Source organism: Agelaius tricolor, unplaced genomic scaffold, assembly GCF_023055355.1.
Source record: "Agelaius tricolor isolate 1412-34295 unplaced genomic scaffold, bAgeTri1.0.p SCAF_11, whole genome shotgun sequence".
Lineage (NCBI taxonomy): Eukaryota > Metazoa > Chordata > Aves > Passeriformes > Icteridae > Agelaius > Agelaius tricolor.
Window position 1 is genome coordinate 29973412 of NW_027269271.1, and position 22217 is coordinate 29995628.

The following is a 22217-nucleotide window of genomic DNA, read 5'->3' on the forward strand; positions in this document are numbered from 1 at the left end:
GAATCATAAACCAATGTGCTTTGAATCTTGATTTCAAGTATCTGCTTTCAATTTTCTAGAAAGATTTTGTGTAAACAAAACTACCCAACAGAGATGAAAAAATGACTGGTTTTCCATGTTGGAAGTGAAGCATTAAAAGTTAAGTACTCCAGGAGTTCATTCCATACAGCACTAACAGTCTGCCAAATTAATGTTCCACAAATTCCATGGGCTGAGAAAAATCTGCCAAAGAGGAATTAAGGAAACTGAAGTAGTGTGCAAGAATTAAAACCTAGATTGGAGTTTGGGGTGGGGGGAAGGGGGAAAGTCTAAAATGCTGACTTTAAATTAAAAAAAAAAATGAACACAAATGAAGGGAAAGCTTTTAACTGGTACACACTGTTCACACCTATATTTCAAGTTTGGAAACGCATATTTTCAAGCAGCAATACAAAAAAGTATCCATGAAGAATGCATAATCTCTGAAAAAATTATGAAAACATCCCTGCTACCATTACATTTCTAAATACAAAACTTGACTACCATATTGTTGCTTCTGTGTAGCGAGAGAAGTTCATTTTCAAAACAGATAAAATTCAGTCTTTAGGTGTGAATGGTATGAATGACAGTCTCTTTTTTTTTTTTTTTTTTTGTTTTGTTTTGTTTTTTTCAATTTCTTAGTTGTTTTAGGATCCTTAAGCATGCAAGCCTCGGAGAGGAAGGCCCGACCAGGGCAGGGTTGGCTTTATGACATCCAGTTTAGGACAGAGCTGGGAAAGCCTCTGGGTCATCTACGTCAGGAGCAGAAGCACTTGACTGAAAGAGAAACATCACAGAGTTATTGCCTGGAGGCACAGGGGGCAGCACCTCGGGGCTGGAGAAATCACTACAAAAACAACCCTTTTTTCATTTATTCCAAGCATTCCAAAGGCTTCTATACTGTTTTTTAATCCAAGCTATCCGGAGAGGAATTGTAGGCAAATTGCTGTTTGCACATCATTATTGCAGAGTTTTCTCTTTTTAACAGATCTCAGAATGGTCTGGGTTGGAAGGGACCTTAAAGACCATGGAATTCCAACCTCCTGCCATGGGCTGATCCTTCCCTGTGGACCAATCCTCACTGAGGGACACAACTGAAATGATAAGGCTGTTTCTGGAGCACAAATTAAGTTTACACAACTGAAATGATAAGGCTGTTTCTGGAGCACAAATTAAGTTTTTCATGTTTACTTTTTCCCCCCCTCAGAAACCAGGTGTTGTTTAAAGTAATTTTTGTGCCAAATTTTTAGCCCTAAAAATTCATGCATTAGCCAAGGATCTCCTCAGTAGTTTTCTGAAAGGCTCTGCACCACATCTCAAAACCAGAGCAGAAATGAGGAATTTCATACTCTTGGTCTTTGGAGAAGAATGGGAAGATAGTGGAACTTCCTGTCATGGTATTAATTTATCAGGAAATATATTTAAAATGAGGGTTGCATCAACACCTGTAACTGCAGAGTCTCTGTCTTGCCTAAGACTCCACAGGCTACAAACCAGAATTAAAAAGTAACAGCAGGGCTTAAGCCACAGGCTCAGCATCTCCAGTTGCTCAGCACACAAGAGCAGGAAGAGCCAGAAAAAGGAGGGGAGTTTTGGTCCCTGATCCCAGGGAATGCTCATGCAGAGCTCACCCACCTGGTTGGGCGTGTGGATCACATCAAACTCCTTGACCAACTGTAAGGAAACAAAAGCAACACAAAGTCAGGTGCAGGAAAGCTTGGAATTACTTTGTGGCAGCATTCTTGAAGAGTATTGGTGAACAACTCAAACCAAACCACCACTGTTTAATTTCAATTGCTTAAAATATTCTGATACTGTTGTCAGGAGAGAGCTTCCCAACGAATAAACTAAAATTTGTGAAGTCTTGTGTCTGCCAGAAGGGACAAAACCAAGGAATCTGCGTGAAGAAAACCACAGCACAGAAACTGAGCCCATTTTCCAACCAGTGACAATTTGACTGATGCCTTTAAGGCAAGTAAGTCATTCATAACAAATCAAATCTTCACTGTAGCTACACTGCAGTGCTTCAACTTCACACATTGTCTCCCAAACCCCAATCAGTATTTTTTCAGGGTATTTATTCCCCTGGTGCCTTAGCACCAAAGAAGGGAAAAACATCACTGGAGGTTAGAGAAAAACCAGTAAGAGCCCTGTTTCCAGCTGGAAAATCTGAATTCCTCAGGTCCAGGCTGTGACATGCAGCTGTACAACCAGTCCTTCACCCCAGCAGGTCACAGTGCACACGGGGTGTCCTGGCTGTGGCTGAAAATAACCTGCACTTGTGCTTCTGCTCTGGCAGCACCTCAGGCAGCTCAGGGTACATTCAGACCTGTCCACACTGGAAACTCATTCTTCAGGTTTAGACACAAAGATGGGCACTCTTTAAAAATCCACCCTCCCTTTTTTGTGTTTGGTGACAGCACTGCTCAAACCTTTTGTCCTAACAGCCTGGTTTAAAGGCAGCTTTGCACAGAAGGGTTTTCACTTGAGTTTAAAACACTCTGTTTGCTGGCAGAGAAAAGGAGGATGGCAGTGGGATGGGAAAAGGAGGATGGCAGAGGGACGGGAAGGGGAAGGAGCCAGAGGGATGGGAAGAGGAAGGGGAAGGAGCCAGCGGGAGGACGGGAAGGGGAAGGAGCCAGCGGGAGGACGGGAAGGGGAAGGAGCCAGCGGGAGGACGGGAAGGGGAAGGAGCCAGGGAGAGGACGGGAAGGGGAAGGAGCCAGGGAGAGGACGGGAAGGGGAAGGAGCCGGGGGGGACGGGAAGGGGAAGGAGCCAGGGAGAGGACGGGAAGGGGAAGGAGCCAGGGAGAGGACGGGAAGGGGAAGGAGCCGGGGGGACGGGAAGGGGAAGGAGCCGGCGGGACGGGCAGTGAGGGCGGTGTCCCTGAGCCGGGGTGGGTGGTGCTCACCTTGTCGGTCCTGCCCCCACGGCTGGCCCTGCCCCCGCGGCCCCGGCCGCCCCTGCCCCCTCTGCCGCCGCGCCCCGGGCGGCCCAGGTCTCCGAAGTTGATCTCCAGCTGGGATGTGATGTCGTTGGCCGGCTTGCGGAAGTGGTGATCCATGACCGAGTCCTCAGCGTGAGCCTGCAACGGCACATCGCCATCAGCCAGGGAACAGCAGCAAATCCCCTCCTGGGCACTGCAGCTGGGCTCTGCCCAGCACAGCCCCTGCCCAGCACAGCCCCTGCCCACACAGCCCCGTCACACACTCCTGGGTTTCCTCTGGGAAACTTGGAATTTCTCAGCGACCAAAGTATTTAGGCTTTCCGAGATAATTCATGAGTTCACACCATCACACCATCACCATCACACTTTTCCACTGAGGTTGGAAAAGTCCTCCAGGATTGGGTTCAACCTGTGGCCAATCCCCACCCTGTCTCCAGCCCACATCCAGTCCTCCCCTGGATGCTCCCAGGGATGGGCACTCCAAATCTCCCTGCACAGCTCCTTCCAATGCCTGACCTCCCTTTCCTGACCTTTCCTTTTCCATGGAGAAACCCTTTCCAAAATTCCACCAGAGCAACATGTCCTTAATCCCAGACCAGACTGACTATTACCAAGGCAGCAGAGAATCTCATGTTGTAGCAACTCCCATTTTGTGTCCTGGTTCCACCAATTCCTTCCATTCTTTTTCCACTCTTGGTCACCCATCCTGATTTTTCTCCCCAAGGATTTACACTTTTTTTATTTTAGCCCTTGATAAATATTCAAGGCCAGGGATCTGCTGAGACTCCCTCGCTGCTCTGCATTCCCTGTAACAGCAAATGAGGCACAGAAAGCTCCAACACGAGGAGCTGAAGGAGCTAAAACACAACCAGTCTCACCAGTGACACTGGAAAATGTGGATCTCAGCACCTTGGCCAGGATATTCCCTCACTCGCTTGGTCCCAGTGCATTTGGTGGAAAGCTGAGCCTGGAGGAGCAAGAGATGCTCCCAGGAGTTACCAACAGCAGCAACCTTGGAAAATTCCAGTTACACACTGAACCCCAGCAGGTGCTTCTAAAGCAGTTACTTCTCCTTTTTTACACAAATAAAATTTCCACGTGCAAGGCAGTTTTTGGCAGCCAGGATGATACAAAGAATGTAAAAACCTGCCTGTCACAGCTCAGCCATGGTGTTTTGGAAACATGACAACATCCAACACGTTCCTTCCCTCCAAGCCCCCAACTGCTGGCTCAGCACCCATCAATTTCCTGCTTTTCCTACACAAATGCCACGTGCAGGCTCAAGCCTCCCAACTCCAATTGACTTTTCTGCTGCAGTTACACAACATTCGGACTTTCAAAGGCAACACATTGTGCAATTAAGCCCTGTGATCTTTAATTACCATTTGTGAGGCCTTCACAAGGCTGCCAAGGGATGGAGAGGTCTGGAGCCAAAGCTGCTGCCAGGGATTCCATGAGTCCTTCCCAATATCCCATCTATCCCTGCCATTCCCCCTTGTCCTCTCCCTGAATCCCCAATCTGATTCAAAACATCCCTTCCTTGCTGCTTTATTTCCAACACATTCCACTGGGATGTATTCCACAGAACAGCTGGTCCCTACTTCACTCCTGATTTCATTTTTCCTTCCCCTGGAAATTGCTTTGCCTAACGTAGGAAGTTTGTCTCAACAAAGGAAAGTATTCCACACCTCAGCCTGACATGGCACCACTCAAACCTAACACCAGCACTCTGCAGAACACTACAGCACCTTAGAGATGCTCCAAATTCCTTTCTTACTATTTAATTTTTTATCACTGCAGGGTACTGAGATTCTATTTCCAACTACTGGTAGCCATGTGGTAACTCCCTTTCCTGGGATTACAAGGAGTGGTGGGATCAGTGGATTTGTGCAATATTTCTGTGTATTTCCATCCCCATGCTGTTTTTATTTAAGAACAAATCACTACAGTTTACCAAAAACCATCTTGATTCTGGTATAACCACTGAACCAACAAATTGCAAATTCCCTATGTAACCTGATGATTCCTCTATCCAAAGTAATTAAAGGTCATTTAAAACTCCAACAAAAGACTTGGCACATTGTCCTCAGCCTCCTCCATCACTGGGGTGATAAGTCAGACACACTGAACAAGTGGCTTATCCTGAAAAATCCTGGGAAACATTAAATTTCCATTTATTGGTGATTCAGCAGTGCTCTGATTTAATAACTGATCACTTCTTGAAGGCAGTGCTACCCTTAAGGGTCTTGCAGAAGGCTGTCAAAAATTAAGAACAAACTACCAAGAGAGCCAAAGCAGACAGTGAGAGATGGAAAAACAGCCGCAACAAAAAAATAAAAACTCATGATAGAAACTCTTATGATAAGGTTTGAAACCAGCAGGATGAGGAGCAAGGGGACTAAAACCATGCTGGGCACTGGATGGTGCCCAGTGAGACAAGAGGCAGGGACAGAAAAGCTCCATGTTCAGAAAAATTCTTTCTTTTGGTGAGTTTTTAATGTCCAAACGTTCCCTGCTGAATGCTCACAGCAGGTATCACCAGTGACAGAGAAAGGATCAGTACCTCATTTGAATCCAGCAGACTCCCCTGCATTTCTGTCATCGCCTTTGTCTGGTGACAGTTGTGTGTCCACGCCAAAGTGACAAAAGGAACAAAGGGAGAAAACAAAAGGGAGAAATGAGACTCAACTACATACAGGAACAACAGGTAATCAGGTCACAGGAGCTGCTGGTACAGATGGCACTGAGCACACGCAGCAGCACAGGGAGGAGGGAGCAGCTGTGCACGCAGCCAGAGACAGCACAGGATGGATGTGCCAGGGGTGGAGACAAGAGAAAGCTCAGGTGGACACCAAAAACAGCTCAGATGGACACCAAAAACCAGCTCAGATGGACAGCAGAAAACAGCTCAGATGGATGGACAGCAGAAAACAGCTCAGATGGACACCAAAAACCAGCTCAGGTGGACACCTAACAAAAAGCTCAGGTGGATGGACACCAATAAAAAGCTCAGGTGGATGGACACCAATAAAAAGCTCAGGTGGATGGACACCAATAAAAAGCTCAGGTGGATGGACACCAATAAAAAGGCTCAGGTGGATGGACACCTAACAAAAAGCTCAGGTAGATGGACACCCAACAAAAGGCTCAGGTGGATGGACACCAAACAAAAGGCTCAGGTGCATGGACACCAAACAAAAGGCTCAGGTGCATGGACACCAAACAAAAGGCTCAGGTGGATGGACACCAAACAAAAGGCTCAGGTGGATGGACACCAAACAAAAAGCTCAGGTGCATGGACACCTAACAAAAAGCTCAGGTGCATGGACACCCAACAAAAAGCTCAGGTGCATGGACACCCAACAAAAAGCTCAGGTGCATGGACAGCAGAAGTTGCCCAGGAGCTGCTGGCAGCCCTGGCAGGGAGCACACATGCAGGCTGGTCTCCAGCATGGCCACACATCAGGCACAGAGCTGGAAGAGCTGGGATGTTTGAATCACTGCTCATGGAGATCCTCCTGCAGAGCCTTCACTCAAGAGTCATTCCTCCCAACTTTGAGGAGATGAATCATTCCTTTCCAAAAGCCATTTCCTAATCTCCCAGTGCAACCTCCTTTAAGGAAGGATTGATTAGTGAGGAGATTTGAAGAGGCACAGCAGGGACAGTGTTCTACTGGGTATCAGTTTTTCCAGGAGTCCTGGATTCCATTTTTGGGATGAATTTTAGGATGTGTCCACACTCTAACTCATTCCTGGTTTTGGTAGGAACTGAGGACTCAAGGCACTGAAGCAGCTGCAGAGAAAATCAGGAACTCTGCTCTATGGCATAACCCTGTGTTCTGGGAAGAGGCTCCTTGGAGCAGGGCTGCTGAGGGCCCTGGATGTCAGATTAAAGCAGCAGGAACCCAGGACAGAACTGAGAGTCCATTCTACCAGTACCTGCAGAGGGAAGGGGAACACAGCACAGAGCTCAGGCAGGGCTGAGCATTTCAGCCCCTCAGGCAGGAGGACAAGCAGGAGCAAAGGAGGACAGCTCCCTCCCGAGACTGAGCAGCAGCAGATCCTCACTGTCCCTTTTCCAGGCTCCTGGGTCATCTCCAAGGAGTTCCCAAGCTACAGGAATGCAGGTGCTCATCACAACACCTCAGATTTCTGAGAGATCTAGTGGGGCACACAGGGTTTTTCAGCCATAGGAGTATAGACTTGGGGCTAAAACCAAAATTTACCTATAAGTCAAATTGCTTCCATGCATCATCTCCTTCTTACGAATAAGAATCAGAGAAACCTTAATTTCTTGACTCCTAAGTACACCCAAGAGGACAAAGAGAGGAAACAGCAGGTGATTGGTGTTTTTTTAAATATGTTGCCTTCTAAAGCTGCTCACAAAGGAGCTGCAGTGGAAGCTTTCCTAAGGCCTGCATTATAGAGCTATTCTCCTCTAATCCTGAGAGCAAATCCCCACACTGCTTCCCATGGGAGCAGGGAACAATGAAGAAGGGAGATGGGGAGGCACATCTGCTGGGTGGACAATAAAGCAGGCTAAAGGCAGCTCAATTTGAAGGCAGATTTGTTAAAACCTCACTTTGGTGCTTACGCAGCAAGAGGCTGTTACCTTCTTATGTGATGGTGCTAAAAATACCCAACTTGTTTATTTGAGAAGTTCACCTCTTAAATAGAACAATCTACTAATTATGTCAGGTCTTCATGGCAGTAATTTGATTATTCACAGTTTTTGGTCAGATTTTTTGTTATTGTTTTTGCTTGGTTGTTGTTTTTGGGTTTTTTGGTTTTTTGAGTTATCTGGCTCAGTTTTCAAACGGAAAATACAGTCTGGATTTTTCTAGCCTCTAAATTTCTCACAAGTAGCATCACCTTTACTACCATATAGGCTCATATATTAAAAGAAGTGCTCTCAGATGAGTAAATGTCAAATAAATCTGATTCAGAGAGACTGAGGGAATTTGAAGAACTACAGGTTTAGTAAAGCTTGGTAAAGTACATAAATACCTCTGCTTAATACATTCCTTCAGCACACAGCAACATTAAATGTAACTCAAATTCCCTTTTCTACCCAAGCCAGAGAAAGCAGCATTTAAAGAACACTTCAGTGAACAGCTCAGAGGAGACACAGCCATGCAAGCACTCCAAGAACTGAACTGCCCCACACAGCAAGGAAACAGCCTGGTCTGTCACCAGGCCACTCTCACTGGGAGCTCGACCAGAGCAGAAATGGAACTTTCACGGCAATTCTGAGCAGTGCCCCCCACCCTTTATTACATCCCAGCTCCCAGGATCAAGTCTGGCAAGGTGTGAAAAAGCAGGAATACATTTTAGGAGAGCAAACAGAGTATTACACACTATCCAGTCACTTCAAAGGACTCAGCACCATCAGTATACAAAGTTGCTGCCACCAATCTCTTAAGTGAGCTACTTAACATATTACAGAGCGCTAAAAGCAAAGATTAGAACCGAAGATTAGCACAGCCCTGCATTACAAAACAAGAGCTCTCAGCGCTTCCCTCCCTGGTGCATCTCCCCTTGCCACTCTTGGAACACAATAATGAACATTATGCAATGCCTGAAATGAGAAACTACAAATTTAAAACAATTCTACAGCAGCCAGGCTGAGTGTCACTGGAGCACAAAAATCATTCCCAAGAGCTTGTCTGTGTCACAGCACCAAGTGAGGAGACACCCACACCACAGATTTCAGATGCACTGTTGGGTTCAAGGTCTCTGAGGCAGGACCAGGCTTCCTTCAAGCTGACATCACTTAGCAGGCTCCATGAACCTGTGTACTGCAGAGCAGATGCTAAATAACACAAGCTGCCTTTTTTAGAAAGCAGACTTGACAACATTCCCCTAAAACTCTCACCACCAAGAGGCAATTTTTACAAAGCTAAGGGCACAGCTCAGCTCCTGAGCCCAACCACAGTCAGATTGGCCACTTGTGCTACTGCAGCAGCTCAATGCTGCTAAAAGAATGTTGCTCAAATGAACAAGAAAGAAGTTCAAATTTTAAAAAATGCTGTTCCCGCTTTCTAAACTTCCAACAACAGGTAAGCATCTCCCAGAAGGGAGCTTCCACTCTAAAAAATGCTCATCAACAACAAAGCCTTACAGGGTGGACACTCCAAGCATGGAAAGGGCACTTTACCTCCTCACTCTTTGACTTGTGGAGTACAAATCCCTTTTTCCACTGCCCATCAGCTCCCTCGTTTGGTTTGCGGATGTTGAACTCGACTTTTGCACGATCCTTGCTTTGAATGGCTTTCCACTCATCCAGGGTCATCTCCTTGGGGCCTTCTTCCTTAACTTCTTCAACCTCGTTCTCCCTGTGGTAAATTCACGCAGATCATGGTCACAACTGAGGATTTACACTCTGCATACAACTCCAAAATCATTTGCTGGCCGGTCCCAGGTTCTAAATTGGACTTTGCCAAGGATTTAGCAGTTAAGGGGTGAAAATAAGAACACCACTTCCACCACAGGAAAATTCATCTCCTTTACAGGGAGTGCCCAAAAAAATTACACCCAGGCACCTCTGAGCACAGCAAAATGTTAAAATTAAAACTGACCCATGACATCAAATCTCCACATTACTGCCAATTTTATTTCCAACTCTGAAAGCCCAACTTCTGGCATGACTTGTTTGGAGCTCCTTCCCCTCTTTTTTAAATACATCTCTCATAAACATTCAAGTCAAGGCAGTGAGAACTCGTTCTTCCCACAGTTTTCAAGCTTTTAGTATTTTAAAAACCAGAATTTAAGCAGCTTTGGATAATTTGCTTCCTTTGTTGAATAAAGACAAATATTCAAACAAGTTTTACTTCCAGCTAATTTGAAAAAGTAACTGCACACACGTTATTTGTGAAATACAGAACATCTCCCTTGTGCCAAAGGCTATTTTTAAGTAAAACACACAACCACTGTGCTCAATAACAGATCATATTCCAGCTACTGGAAGCCTCTGGTCATTGTTCATGTGTTTATGCAACTGAATTTCTGATTTATAGGAAACCAATGCTGTGTATGTGCAGCAAAAAGATCATGAAAGCCTCAATTTCAAAGGTTTTCATTTGGCAACCATTAATTCTGAACAACAATGCAGAGGTTTTATGTCAAAATAACTGCATTTCAACTTTTTCTCACTGTGTAGGAGAGGATGATTTTTGATACGGGATGTAATCAGAACTTGTTTTGTTCAAACCAAAGTTTGTTTTACTGCAGTAAAACATCCTACAGTTCTGCTGAAACACTGAGAGCAAAGATCCACATAAAATCAGACAATTAATAAATTACCCATGTGGAGATGCTTTTTTATATAGAGGAACTTTTCAGTAAGGCAAGCAAGCCATGGCAAACACCTTAGGAATCATTAGGAACAAGTACTTCAAAGTTCTGTTTGCCATTTTTGGAGTCCTCTACAAAGTCCACTCCTCATTAAAATACAACACGAGGCTACCATAACAATTTGCATTGTATTTTTACATCAACTCAGTAGCAGTGAGGCTCCTTCTGCTTCTCTGGTTACTCTTTCATTCACCAGTCCCTGGTTCCTTCTGTAACAGTGTCCAAGTGAGATGACAAGAGACCCAGGTAACTTTGAAAACTGCCCAGAGAATGAAAGATACAACCTTTCTCCTACAGCTCAGTCACACAGTCTCCAAAGCTGTTCTACAAAATTAAGTTTATAAAGTTGCCTTCCACTGGCATTTCTGTCCCATTTGCTTGGTGCTGCTCCCTAGTCTGAGCACAGACACTTTTGGGCCTGGAATGTGGAGCTGCAATCTCAAGACCCAAAGTGTATTAGAAATTATTATTAATAATAAACCTGAAAGAGCCTGCAGGACACCAAGGAATGGTTTAAAGACAACAACTTCCAGACACCAGGTTTTTAAGGAGACTCATTCAGCAGCACTGTGGATGATCTGCTGATAATCTGAGTTTGGCCAAAGAGATGTGGGAATAAACAGCAGAGGTTAAAGGGGATGGAACAGCACCTCTGAGGTAAGGCAGGAGCACGGAGAGGAGTGGTACTCACTTGTTTTCAGAATCAGCAGGCGGATGCTCCTCTCCCTCCGGCGTTTCCTCAGTTACAGCTGACTGATCCAATTCACTGCAATTACATAACGGGGGGAGTTGGGCCTTTTTACAACTTCATCCCTCTTTAAAGCTATGTAACATTAACAATCAAGATCTACTGTGGATTTACTGTATTTTCAGTAAGGATTGGTGCTCCCTGTGCCTTTTAAACTCTATGCTTTTCACTTAACTAATGGTTTTCCCCAGTGCTTCCTACTACCCCTCCTGAAAGGCTCCCACTGTCCCTTCCAACACAAAATGGATTTGGGCATTAAAAATAGATCTCAATGGGACAGCTGAAATTTTGTAATACAAAAAAATTTTGTATTTGTAATACAAAATGCATGCTTATTCTGATCAAAATTTACTAGAAGTAGAACAGTTTCATTTTAACCAAGAATTGTTATCAAACCAGCACAAGAGCTCCCAAACTTCCCCAAAACTCTGGTTGAACAGTGAAGCTATTCTTGTGGTACAAGAAATCGCTGGGGTTTTAAACTCTGCAGAAGAGTGGCAAAAACCATGGAGATCAAAGGCAGAAATGCAGCTAAATCTGGGTGTTCTGCAAGCCATAATTAGGGCTGATTAACATAGTGCTAATGGTTTTCTGAGCAGTGACAGGATACTAACGTTAGCTCGTCTTTGACGGTTCCCCAGTTGTGTGATCCGCTGCCACCGCGCTTGTCCTCGTGCTTTAGGCCGCTGAAATGTGAATGTGAAACAGAACTAACAAAACTGAGTTAACATTATAGTGTCCAGACACAGAAATTCAAAAGATCAATTTTAAACGGGGGGGCAGAGAGGTAAAGGAGAGCCACGAGGGACAGGAGAGGGCAAAGACTCACGATCTATCGCTGCCACTGTGTCTGTCGAATTCCCGCTTGCCACGCGAGTCAAAGCCATCGCCTCGGCCCATCCCGCGCCCGCGGCCGCGGCCCCGGCCCAGGCCTCCACGTCCACGCATGGGTCGGTCCAGGATGGGTCTGCCATGGAACACACAAAGCATCTCACACTCTTATCCCTCTTGGAGGATTTTATTGACTTGGTTTTGCTTTGATTCTTACTGTTTGGAAGCTGCGTCAAGTGATCGGCCTCCAAAAATGTACAGCATGCTTCATGGTTCTTTTCATCCCTGAGAATTTATTTACTTGTTTCTTCTTTGATAATTAGTTTGTAGCTGGGTTCAGGCTCTAATTCCAGAAAAGTCACTCCCCCATCCCTGGAAGTGTTCCAGGCCAGGCTGGAAGGGCTTGGAGAAACCTGGGATAGTGGAAGGCATCCCTGCCCATGGTATGGGCTGGAACCAGATCACCCTTAAGGTCCCTTCCAACCCAAACCATTCTGTGGTTCCATGATTTTAGAATCTGGAAACAAATACTCAGGACTGTTGTTTGTTAGTGTCTTCTGGCATTAATTCCAAAATTTAATCTTTGTCTTCTGTTACATAATTAACTGATGTTAAAACTTCAACTAAACTCACTTTTATCCAACTTACTTTTAAAAGGATTTTAACTTTGGCAACTGAAACATTAATATCTGAACATTACCCAAATTCTGGCTGCCTCACAATACTCAGGACAGTTTAAATTTCATGTAGATCTAAGACAGCTTCACCACTTCCAGGTCTGAAGCCATTGCAGCCAGGCTGCAAACACCTACATGGACAAACTTTTGCTGGCTTTAAGTCAGCTGTGCAAATTAAAGCCACAGCTGTAACAGCAAACAAATCTCATCCTGCAGGAAACAGCTATGTTTGGGTTCCCTTCCTGAGCTATCTGCCATGGATGTAGAGAAATATGGTGAATACCTTGATTTAAACCATAATTCAGTTACAGCTATGACCCTGTTCATGCACATCACTCCCAGACTATAACTGAAGTTTGCAAACAAAAGCAGGGACAAAAGCAGGGAAAAGTGAAGCGTTCTCGCTTTCCTGACAGGAATTCAATCTTGATTCAATCAGCATTTTTAGCTGAGCAGCAGAAGGCAGGCCAGCCCTGCCTGTCAAAGCTAGGAAAGCTGTTTCTGAGCAAGCCCAAACTCTTACTTATCCACGGAGAACTCTCCTCCCTCGCCCTTCTCCTCGGCGGGTTTCTCGAAGCGGCGCTCGCGGGGAGGTCGTCGCTCGGGTCTCCTGTCGATGGGTTTGCCTTCGCCCTGCTGCTGCTGCTGCTGCTGCTGGTCAGGCCTCCTGCCAATCCTCCTTATCCCTGCAACATCGGGCCAGGCACATCAACGGAATGTGCAGTGCTCCGGGGCAGATACCGACCCTCCCCCCGGCAAACAAGAGGGAAAAGGTTTTATTGCTGCATAAACTGAGCAGCCCCGCTTCCACCTGACTCTGCTCAGTCCCTTTTTTACCCAGGATTTCAAATTGGGTTTGACTGAGAATTTGGGGAATCCCTCATGAAACAACAGGGTCAACTTTCAAACAAAGATCAAGGTAAGCAGGATTTTATTACTATTTTTTTTCACTGAAAGGTGCTTTTCAGGTAAAACAAGCAGGTTTCATTTGAGGAACAGCCAAACAAAGTGAGCATCGCCTCACTGGCCCTAAGACAGTGAATCCTGTGCTCCCTAGGACAGTCAGTCCTGTTCTGTTCTAACAGCTGCAAACCATGATCTTGGAGGTGTTTTCCAACCTGAAGGATCCTGTGATCCTGTTCTTGGAAACTCTTCTGGGCAGCAGTGCCACCAGCTGTACTGAAGAGGTGGCACCTGCAGGTACTGGTCAGTGACTAACCCGGGTCCTCGCCCACATGGATCCTCCCAGTCCCACACTCCCTGACAAGGATTCGCCTTCTGGTGCACTCCTCAAAAGAGCTGAAGAATCCACAGTGCCACTGAGCTGCCCAGCCTTCTTCCTCCCTGCCTAGGCCTCCTAAAAGGGTTTTTATTGCAAATAAAAACCTCCCGTGGGCATTCTCTTCTCTACCAAGCCCTCTCAAAGATCTAACACGGTTTTCTTTTCCACTCATGTGAAAGGCCTTGTTTACTCTTCTTTAAAAGATGAGGACAAACGCATCTCTTACACCATTTTCTTGCCAAAACACTGCCTCCGAAATTAACAAAACAGCTTTTAAATTCAAAGCTGATTTTTAATTATTTTTTAAAGAACCGAGTTTCTGCCTAGCAAGCAATGTCAAATTTGGGTGGGGCTACAGAAGTTGCAGTTGTAATGATATCCAAGCCAACACACCCAGATGAACAATGTCTCCCTCACCTTCCAAGCTGTGTTTAACATGAAGTTTGCATGGCACACAGAGCTCCCTAAGCATTCCCGACTCCCTGGGGAAACAAGGGGTTAAACTCAGCAGCCTGCACTGGGACAAGGGCTCTCCAGTGGGGACAGGCATTCCCTGAGAGCAGGAGAAGCAGGGAGAGGAGCAGGCATGCTGCAGAACTGGAATGGAACAGCCACGGCTTTTGAATTTCGAATTCAACGCCCTGCACTCAGAAAAAAACCCGGTTCCTGCTGAAGCCTAACCCAAAAAACGAGTTATTTCTCAGCATCACCAAGCTTTGAACTGCTAATTCAGCAGGCAAATCACTTGCAGCCTTATGGAGTAGTGGAATAGCTTAAAATACATTCACACAGGAAACAAACCCTGGCATCGAGCACCTTTATGATGCCAGAACTGCAAAAACAGCCACGCACAAAAATAGACATTTTCAAACTGGAACTTGACTTTGTTTACCACACTGCTACAACAGCGGCCCCGACTTTCTCTGTTTCACTACCACAACAAACCACGAAAATGGTTATTTTTCACACTGCTCTTGAAAACAAGCCGTGAAAATCGGAAGAGGGGCTGCCCAAAGCCCTCCTGTGGTGCCGAAGACTCCGCCGTGTCCCAGGTGTACCTCGTGGGGCAATCCTGCACCTCGCTAAGGCCTCCAGAGGACACTGGCTTGGTGAACTGAGACTCCGGACAAACCACTGAATCCCTCAGAGAGAAAACACTCCTAACGTTAATGAGCACGAGATCCACAAGCAAAGAGTATTTCTAAAATTGTTCCTAAATTTGTCTTCTCACAAGGTGCTTTCGAATAATATTTACAACACCCACTTTCCAAAACAAAACAAGTAACATACTAAAATTATTTCTTTCTTTAACAGCATAAACCAGTGGAGAATCAGAACCACTTTGTAACATAAATGCGGAAGCATTAAGATGCTCTCCCGTAGCACCATGCTCTGCGAAAAGCTTGCTGAAATTGCAGTGAACCTGTTATTTATTCCCTTGCTCGCACGTCATCTGCTGTCACCACACTCTGATGGGTTTTTTTCCAAGGATTCCTTTTTGCCCGAGCTGTGACCCACCTGCCGAGCGCTGAAGTTTGGGCGCGGTGGAGCTGCTGCCCGCACGGGACGCCATGTGCCCACATCCCTCCCTATCCATGTGGGGCCCGGCCTCCTAATGCCCAAAGCATGTTCTTCGGTCTCTTTGTGCTTTAATTTCTTTAATTTCCCAAGTTTTTCATGTAAGATGTCGTGAAAATTTAGAGAAACTAAGAATTCATGCAAGTGATTATTAAAATATAGATATGGCTATCAACACTGTTTCCCTAGAAAATGACCCAAAGAGATCTTGGAAAGCCCAGGAACTTCCAAATATCCTGTAAAATCCATCGGAGCCCCTGAAACACGAGTCAAGTTCAGGATACAAGGCTGGACGGGGCTTGGAGCAACCTGGCCTAATGGAAGGTGTCCCTGCCCATGGCATGGGGTGAACGAGAAGGGCTTTCCAACCCGAACCCCTCCAGGATTCCATATGCTGGTTTAAATGGGATATCGTAAGAAATTTTTCCCTGGGAGGGTGGGGAGGCCCTGGTACAGAGTGCCCAGAGCAGCTGTGGCTGCCCCTGGATCCCTGGCAGTGCCCAAGGCCAGGCTGGACGCGGCTTGGAGCAGCCTGGGCCAGTGGAAGGTGCCCGGTGGCAGGGATAGAACGGGATGGCCTCTCACATCCCTTCCAACCCGAGACACTCCACGGTTCCCCTCACTGCTGGCCTTTCCCATTCCGCGTTGCCCCTCTCCCTCCCGCGGGCACCAAAGCCGCTCCGGCCGCCCCGCACGCCCGACTCCATTTTGCGCGGGCCGAGCCGCGGGACACGTGGGGCCGGCCGAGCCGGGCGCCGCCGCCGCCGGCCCCGCGGGCGCCCCGGGCGGGCTCCCCGGGCGGGTTCCGCCATGCGCGGCCCCACGTGCGGCTCGGCCCTGCCCGGGCCCCCTCCGTGCCGCCCGGCTGACCCTCCCCGCCGACCCCCCGGCCCGCTCACCCTCCTTCCGCAGCGGCGCTCCAGGCTGGCCCCCGCCATCCTCCCGGCGGTCCCCGCCGGCGAAGGGCGGCAGCGGGTTCTTGCGCTCCTTCTGCGACTCCCTGCGCAGCTGCTTGGCCGCGCTGCCCGCGCCGCCGCCCGCCTGGCCTGCTCCGCCGGCCCCGCCCGAGGAGCCGCTCTGGGCGCCCGCCGGGCCGCGGGCCCCGCCGCCCGCTTGGCTCCCGCCGCCGCCGCCGCCGCTCTCCTTCCTCCGGCTCTCCGCCGCACGCAACACCTCGAAGGGGTCGGACTCGTCATCGAAGAGCTGATCGAAGCGGTTGGTGACGACGCACCCGAAGCCCTCCTGCAGGTGTCCGGGCATGATGGGCCCCCGTCGGCGGGATCCTGCGCGGATGCTACCGGGCCCCCCGCGCCCTGCTCGCTGCCGCACAAGATGGCGGGCCCTGAGGAGACGCGCTTCTCTTCCGGCGCGGCCACATCCGGGCACCCCCACGGGGCGGGCGCTGCAGCGCCGCCAGCGGCCGCGCCGCGAACTGCGCGCGCATTGTGTGAAGCGGGCGCGGGGTTTCCCGCCGTGGGCTCTACCATCGCCGACAGCGGGGGGGAATGGGTCGACGGGGGAGGCGGGGGGGGACGCGGGGCGGGGCGGAGCCCCGCACCGCGCCCCCCACCTCCTCCGTCGACCCCCGCGCCTCGCCCGCCGATGGTACCTCCCGCGTGAGGGCTCCCTCAGAAATAAAACCTAAATACAGCGGAATTAAGAGATTTGGCGTTATTAACTAATAAAAGTTGATTTCCAGGCCTTGATCTGAAAGTTATGACAAGATTTGCCGCTTTCGTGGGCATTTCTGCTCGTCTAATTAGCAGACGGGGGTAGCAGGTAATGTGAAGTGGAGGTGGTAGATGTTTGCAGTATTAATACATATTAACATGTTATTAATATAGCAATATACAGTATAAATAAATACTGTATATTTCTATATACAATAATATGTATAGTATATTATAATATCTATGGTAATGTATAATATGTAATAACAATGCATCATGCGTAATACATAACATGCAATGCACACTTAATGTTAATATTAACATAATAAATATTGTATATTAATAGGAATATATTGGTGTAATTATACGTCAGCATACCACTATTATAATATTGATATAGCAGTATCTGATTATAACCAAAAGGCATTATATCAAGAGATAGATAGAAAACATAATATATATAAAAAACATAATAAACAGGCACAGATTTGACATGTCCTTCAAAACACAATTTTATTGCTCACAGTTTATATCTCTAAGTCATCAGAACATTTTGGCACCTTTCATAAAATAAACTTGGTGCCTCAGCAAGGATGTTATTTCCAATATTTGCTTTGCCTGCTCCAAGACGCTTGAAATAATTGCTTTAAAAATTAATTTAATTGCATTTGTTCAGTTCTTTAATGCGTATTGCTCATAAATTCAAGACTCAACACCAACTGGTTTGGAAAACTCCAAAGTTTAGTTTCTTCAAATTGGCTTTTGGAAAATGCCAAAACTTGCGGTTTTTAGTTTAGTTTCTTCAAATAAATGAATAAAGTTTGGGTTTCATGGATTGTTCTTCATTATATATTATATATTTCCCTGCAGTGCCACAGCTCCCTGTGCTCACTTTCGGGGAGGTTTTTGAGGAATCCCCTCCTGCGGTGACTCTGAGGGGGATTGCAGCAGCTCCCCCCCTTCCTGGGATATGAACAATCCCCATAAATTCCACCCTAAGGATGGAACACGTTCTCTTGAAGCCTTTTAGGGATGAATCAGAGGGCACCAAGCAGCACCTAATGGAAAGGACATTCCCAGGAAAAGCCTGGGCTCCCCATCACACGCTCTAAGGCGCGTGGCACCACCCGCACGTTTTAGGGACAAAACACCAACAATTCCTGCTCGGATCCCTGACGTGCTCCTGCCAGATGGCACCGGCAGCTTTATGGGAGGGGATTTGCTCAGGAAATGGGCTCCAAGGGCAGGGATTTGCAGCTCCAAGGGGAGGCAGAGCATCTGCCTTTTGTTGCTTTCCAAGGGGCTCCCCTGTGCTGCTGATGTTCGCTCAGTACCCCATCGTTTTCCAATGGTAAAAGGTCTGGGGTGACACTTTGGATTAAACACACACGCCAAACAGGACAAGGGGAACGGCTTCCCTCTGCCAGGTGGGATATTAGGGAGGAATTCCTGGCTTTGAGTGTGGGCAGGCCCTGGCATAGGGTGCACAGAGCAGCCGTGGCTGCCCCCGGATCCCTGGAGTGTCCAAGGTTGGAGCAGCCTGGGACAATGGAAGGTGTCCCTGCCCATGGTAGAGCCAGACAGTCTGTAAGGTCTTTTCCAACCCAAACCATTCCATTCTCTGATGAAAACGGGCTGGAAGTGTTCAATAGACAGAGGGAGATGGATAAGCACGTGAGCACAATCAGCAGAGGTGTGCATGCCGTGCAGCAGGAAGCAGGAATTGCAGCCTGCAGGAAGCTCCAGCTCTGCTCTGGAGTGTCACACGCCGTGCTTGCACGCTGCTGATTGCATTACAACGGCCCCACAATCAGCCACATGGGTCAAAAGTCCAAAAGACAATGTTATCCATGAGTATAATTCACAGTTTTCAGGCACTTCCGGCCTCAAGACAATATTACCATTCCTGACATTAAAAAAAGGTGTTTAAAGTATTTAAACTAAAAGGAATTCTTTACACCGAGGGAAGATCCTAGTGCTGCACCCACACAAGAGTCATTGCTCGTGTGAGGGACAAGGACAGGACAGAAGTCATCTGTATTTAGGCCTAACTTGAAAATCACCTCATTAATTGGCACGTTGAAATGGATGAGTTTTCCCCAGTGGACAGGCAGAGCCTCGCAGGAATCCCAGCCCACAGTGGATCAGGACACAGATCCCACTGCAGCCAGCCGAGGGCAGGATGGGTGGCAAGGTCTGCACTCACACAGTGAGGGAGTGATTGAAAACCAAGAAACACCCAGAGATCCTCCAGGAGCTGCCACCAGAGGCTGGGCTGGCTTCCTCCTGCACAACAGGCACGTGTGTTCCCCTCTCCCAGCGAGCAGCCCGGCGTCCCCAGTGGCCACAGGAGCAGATTCCCAGGGCTATTTCTGGCTGGGACACGCAGGGCTATCCCACCTAAGGAGCTGCTCCCAAGCTGCTGCCCAAAAGAGGCCTGGAGAGCCTCCGGACACGCCACGCTCCTCTGCTATTCCCAAGCTTTGCCAGCAGCTGTCAGCTGCCTGCTTAATAAGCAGGAATAGGAAATGCAGCGAGTTCACAGCAGGGGGAAAAGTGTTCAGCCAGGTCCTTGCTCCATTCCAAAACTGTGATTTTCCTAATTTTGGACTTTATGAATCCGGTTTGGGGGGTTTTCAGTTATTTCGCTGTCAGCATAGGCTGCCATAATCACTTCTGCACAAGGAGGATGTTGCTTGGAGGTTTTTTGGCAGGAATCTTCCCTTAGTTTGGACTCGATGATCCTGGATGTCTTTTCTGACTTTAATGGTTCTGCGATTCCAGGCCACAGGAAATACAGGGATTGCTTCCAAATAAAGTCAAGTATGGCCATGACTTCTGAGTGTGAAAAAATTCACATACATCACAGAGAAATGTAGCAACTTCTCAGCTTGCATCCACACACGGATCCCTTCTGAGAAGAGCTCCCAGAATTAACCAGCACTGCCCAGCTGGACAGCAGGAACGAGCAGGAGAAGGCAGAGCTCACGAGGAGACCCACGATCTGTAACACACATCTTTATCCTCCCACATATTCTGCTCATTTCAGCACATCACCAGCCCTTTTATTTTTTTAATATGGCAGAAAACGCAGCAGTTTCATTACGAGGAGGGCTGTAAACATGTGAATAACAGCAGAATTTCTGCCCTAAGTACGTGCAGTGAAAAACGCCCTCCCACAGCATTGCTCTGTGCTTTAAAATGTGCACAGACAAGCGAAGCAAATCGTGCAGACACAGAACTTGGCTTGTAAATTAAGGCAGACTAATTGAGCTCTGCCTGAACTTTCTTCCCCTGAATCCTAAACAACCTGCCGAGCAAGTGTTCTTCCTTGGAGCAGTCAAGGTAAGAGGTATTTTTAGTTTGGAAAAGCAGCACTGGAGCTGTACAAAGCAGAAGGTCGGGTACACCAAACACTCCTTCTGTCGCTGCTATTTCTGTGAGCTGGGCTGATTCCTCTGAGCTGTGCTCCAGCCACCCCTTCCCTGGCTCCCAAAGCTGCGGAATGGCGGTGCCAGGAGGGGCTGGGGGATGGAATCATGGAATCACAGCAAGGGTTGGGCTGGAAAGACCCAAAAGCTCATTCCATTCCACCCCCTGCCGTGGGCAAGGACACCTTCCAGGAGACCACAATGCTCCAACCTGGCCTTGAACGCTTCCAGGGATGGGCACACAGGAGCCTCCTTGGCTGCAGTGGCCAAACACCTCCTTTGGAAACTGCCCTGGAGGAGAAAGGCCTTGCCTTCCTAACCTGAAAATACAGAGAAGAGGAGAAAATTATGTTTCTGCTCCTAGGAAGCTGAGGAGAGCTCAGGCACACGGGGATCCCAGCGCTGTGGGACCGAGGGGAGCCTGCACACCCAGCACCCATCACTGCTGGGCTCAGCTCCTGCTGGGCACCAAGCCCTCCTGCCTGAGCCCCTCTGGCTGCCACCCCCAGCAGCTCTTCCCAGGGTCATTCCTGGGGGAAATCAGGGGGGAAAATTATGAGATGTCTCCATGAAACAGCCAAGGGCCGAGAGCAGCAGTGCTGAGAGCACTGGGACGTGCCCAGTGGAACCTGCTGGGCAGGCTGGTGGCTGTCTGAGCAGAATCTGCTCCTCCCTGCCAGTTCCAGCTGCCTCTGGAGCTCACCCTTCAACAACCCCATTTAGCCTGTGTGTAAATCTAAAAAAAAAAAAAAAATATTGACTGTAAACCACCGTGCATTAAATAAAGTGACTCCACTGCTGAGCGCTGCTGTGCTGAACACACTAAAACTCCAGTACAAGCTAGAGTCCAAAGCAACAAAATAGTATGCCACTATCAATATTGCCAATACATTTTTCTCCATTCCTCTAGCAGCAAAATGCAAGCCTCAGTTTGCCTTCACTTAAGGAAGCATGCAGTACACCTCAAACTGACTGCCCCAGAGGTAAAACACAATCCTACTATCTGCCATAGACTGATCCAAAATGCACTGAAAAAAGGTAAGGCTCCAAATCATCTACCATACATTAATGACATCATAGTGTAAAAAACAACAACAGCAAAAGTGTTTAAGAAAAAACACTCGGGATAGCACCAACTGTGCTGCCACTGCCCAGCTCGGTGCCACCTCCCATGCTGGCACTGCCACACAGCCACAGGAACGGCTGGAGCAGGGCCTGCCCTGCCTGGCAGGAGCCAAGCTGCCGTGGTTTTCCCCCTGTGCTGCCTTATTTCAGGCTGGCTGTGCTGGTGTGGCAGCCTGTGGGCAGCAGGAAGGGAACACCTTAAACCACGGAGCGTGGGGAGCTCAGGCTGTGTTCTGTGAGTGTGGGGAGCTCAGGCTGTGTTCTGTGAGTGTGGGGAGCTGTGCTTCCCCCACTCCTGCCCCACCGCCCCTCCTGGGCAGCTCAGCCTGCTGCTGACCCCCTCGCACAGCCACAGGCCCTGGTGCAGGGGGAACCGGGTCCCTGAGAGGGGCACGGGGGTGCCAGCAGTGATGGGGACGCTCTGGCTCATGGAATGTGCACAGGAGCTCCAGGACCTGCAAGAGCCCTCTCGCAGCAGGCCGACTCCCTGCCCTGTGTCCTGAACAGCCAGCCAGCCCAGATCTGGGCTGCCACTGTCCCTGGGGCACTGCCACCG

The 22217-nt window shown here is 48.1% G+C and overlaps 1 protein-coding gene across 4 annotated transcripts; it reads right to left on the reverse strand.

Annotated features, from left to right (window-relative positions):
- Nucleotides 1-362: 362 nt before the first annotated feature.
- Nucleotides 363-16814, reverse strand: SERBP1 (SERPINE1 mRNA binding protein 1). 4 transcript variants are annotated; one of them, XM_071436957.1, is made up of 10 exons: nucleotides 16335-16814; nucleotides 13099-13261; nucleotides 11897-12034; nucleotides 11682-11753; nucleotides 11011-11085; nucleotides 9124-9301; nucleotides 5530-5577; nucleotides 2931-3104; nucleotides 1654-1692; nucleotides 363-795 (listed from the first exon to the last, which is right to left on the reverse strand). In XM_071436957.1, exons 1-10 carry the CDS (start codon nucleotides 16693-16695, stop codon nucleotides 739-741), a joined length of 1305 nt encoding a protein of 434 aa, XP_071293058.1. In that variant the 5' UTR covers nucleotides 16696-16814; the 3' UTR covers nucleotides 363-738. The 4 variants fall into 4 exon arrangements, with proteins under 4 accessions (XP_071293058.1, XP_071293056.1, XP_071293060.1 ...); XM_071436955.1 differs by having other exon boundaries at nucleotides 11682-11777; XM_071436959.1 differs by lacking the exon at nucleotides 5530-5577 and having other exon boundaries at nucleotides 16335-16810.
- Nucleotides 16815-22217: the final 5403 nt, after the last annotated feature.

What these genes read in the sequence shown, in the direction of transcription:
- SERBP1 (XM_071436955.1), bottom strand. Translation starts at nt 16,695, where the DNA reads ATGCCCGGACACCTGCAGGAGGGCTTCGGGTGCGTCGTCACCAACCGC. An exon ending in AGCGCCGCTGCGGAAGGAGG is followed by an intron (nt 13,262 to 16,334) that starts GTGAGCGGGCCG and finishes CCGATGTTGCAG; the next exon opens with GGATAAGGAGGATTGGCAGG. An exon ending in ACCGTCAAAGACGAGCTAAC is followed by an intron (nt 11,086 to 11,681) that starts GTTAGTATCCTG and finishes ATGTAATTGCAG; the next exon opens with TGAATTGGATCAGTCAGCTG.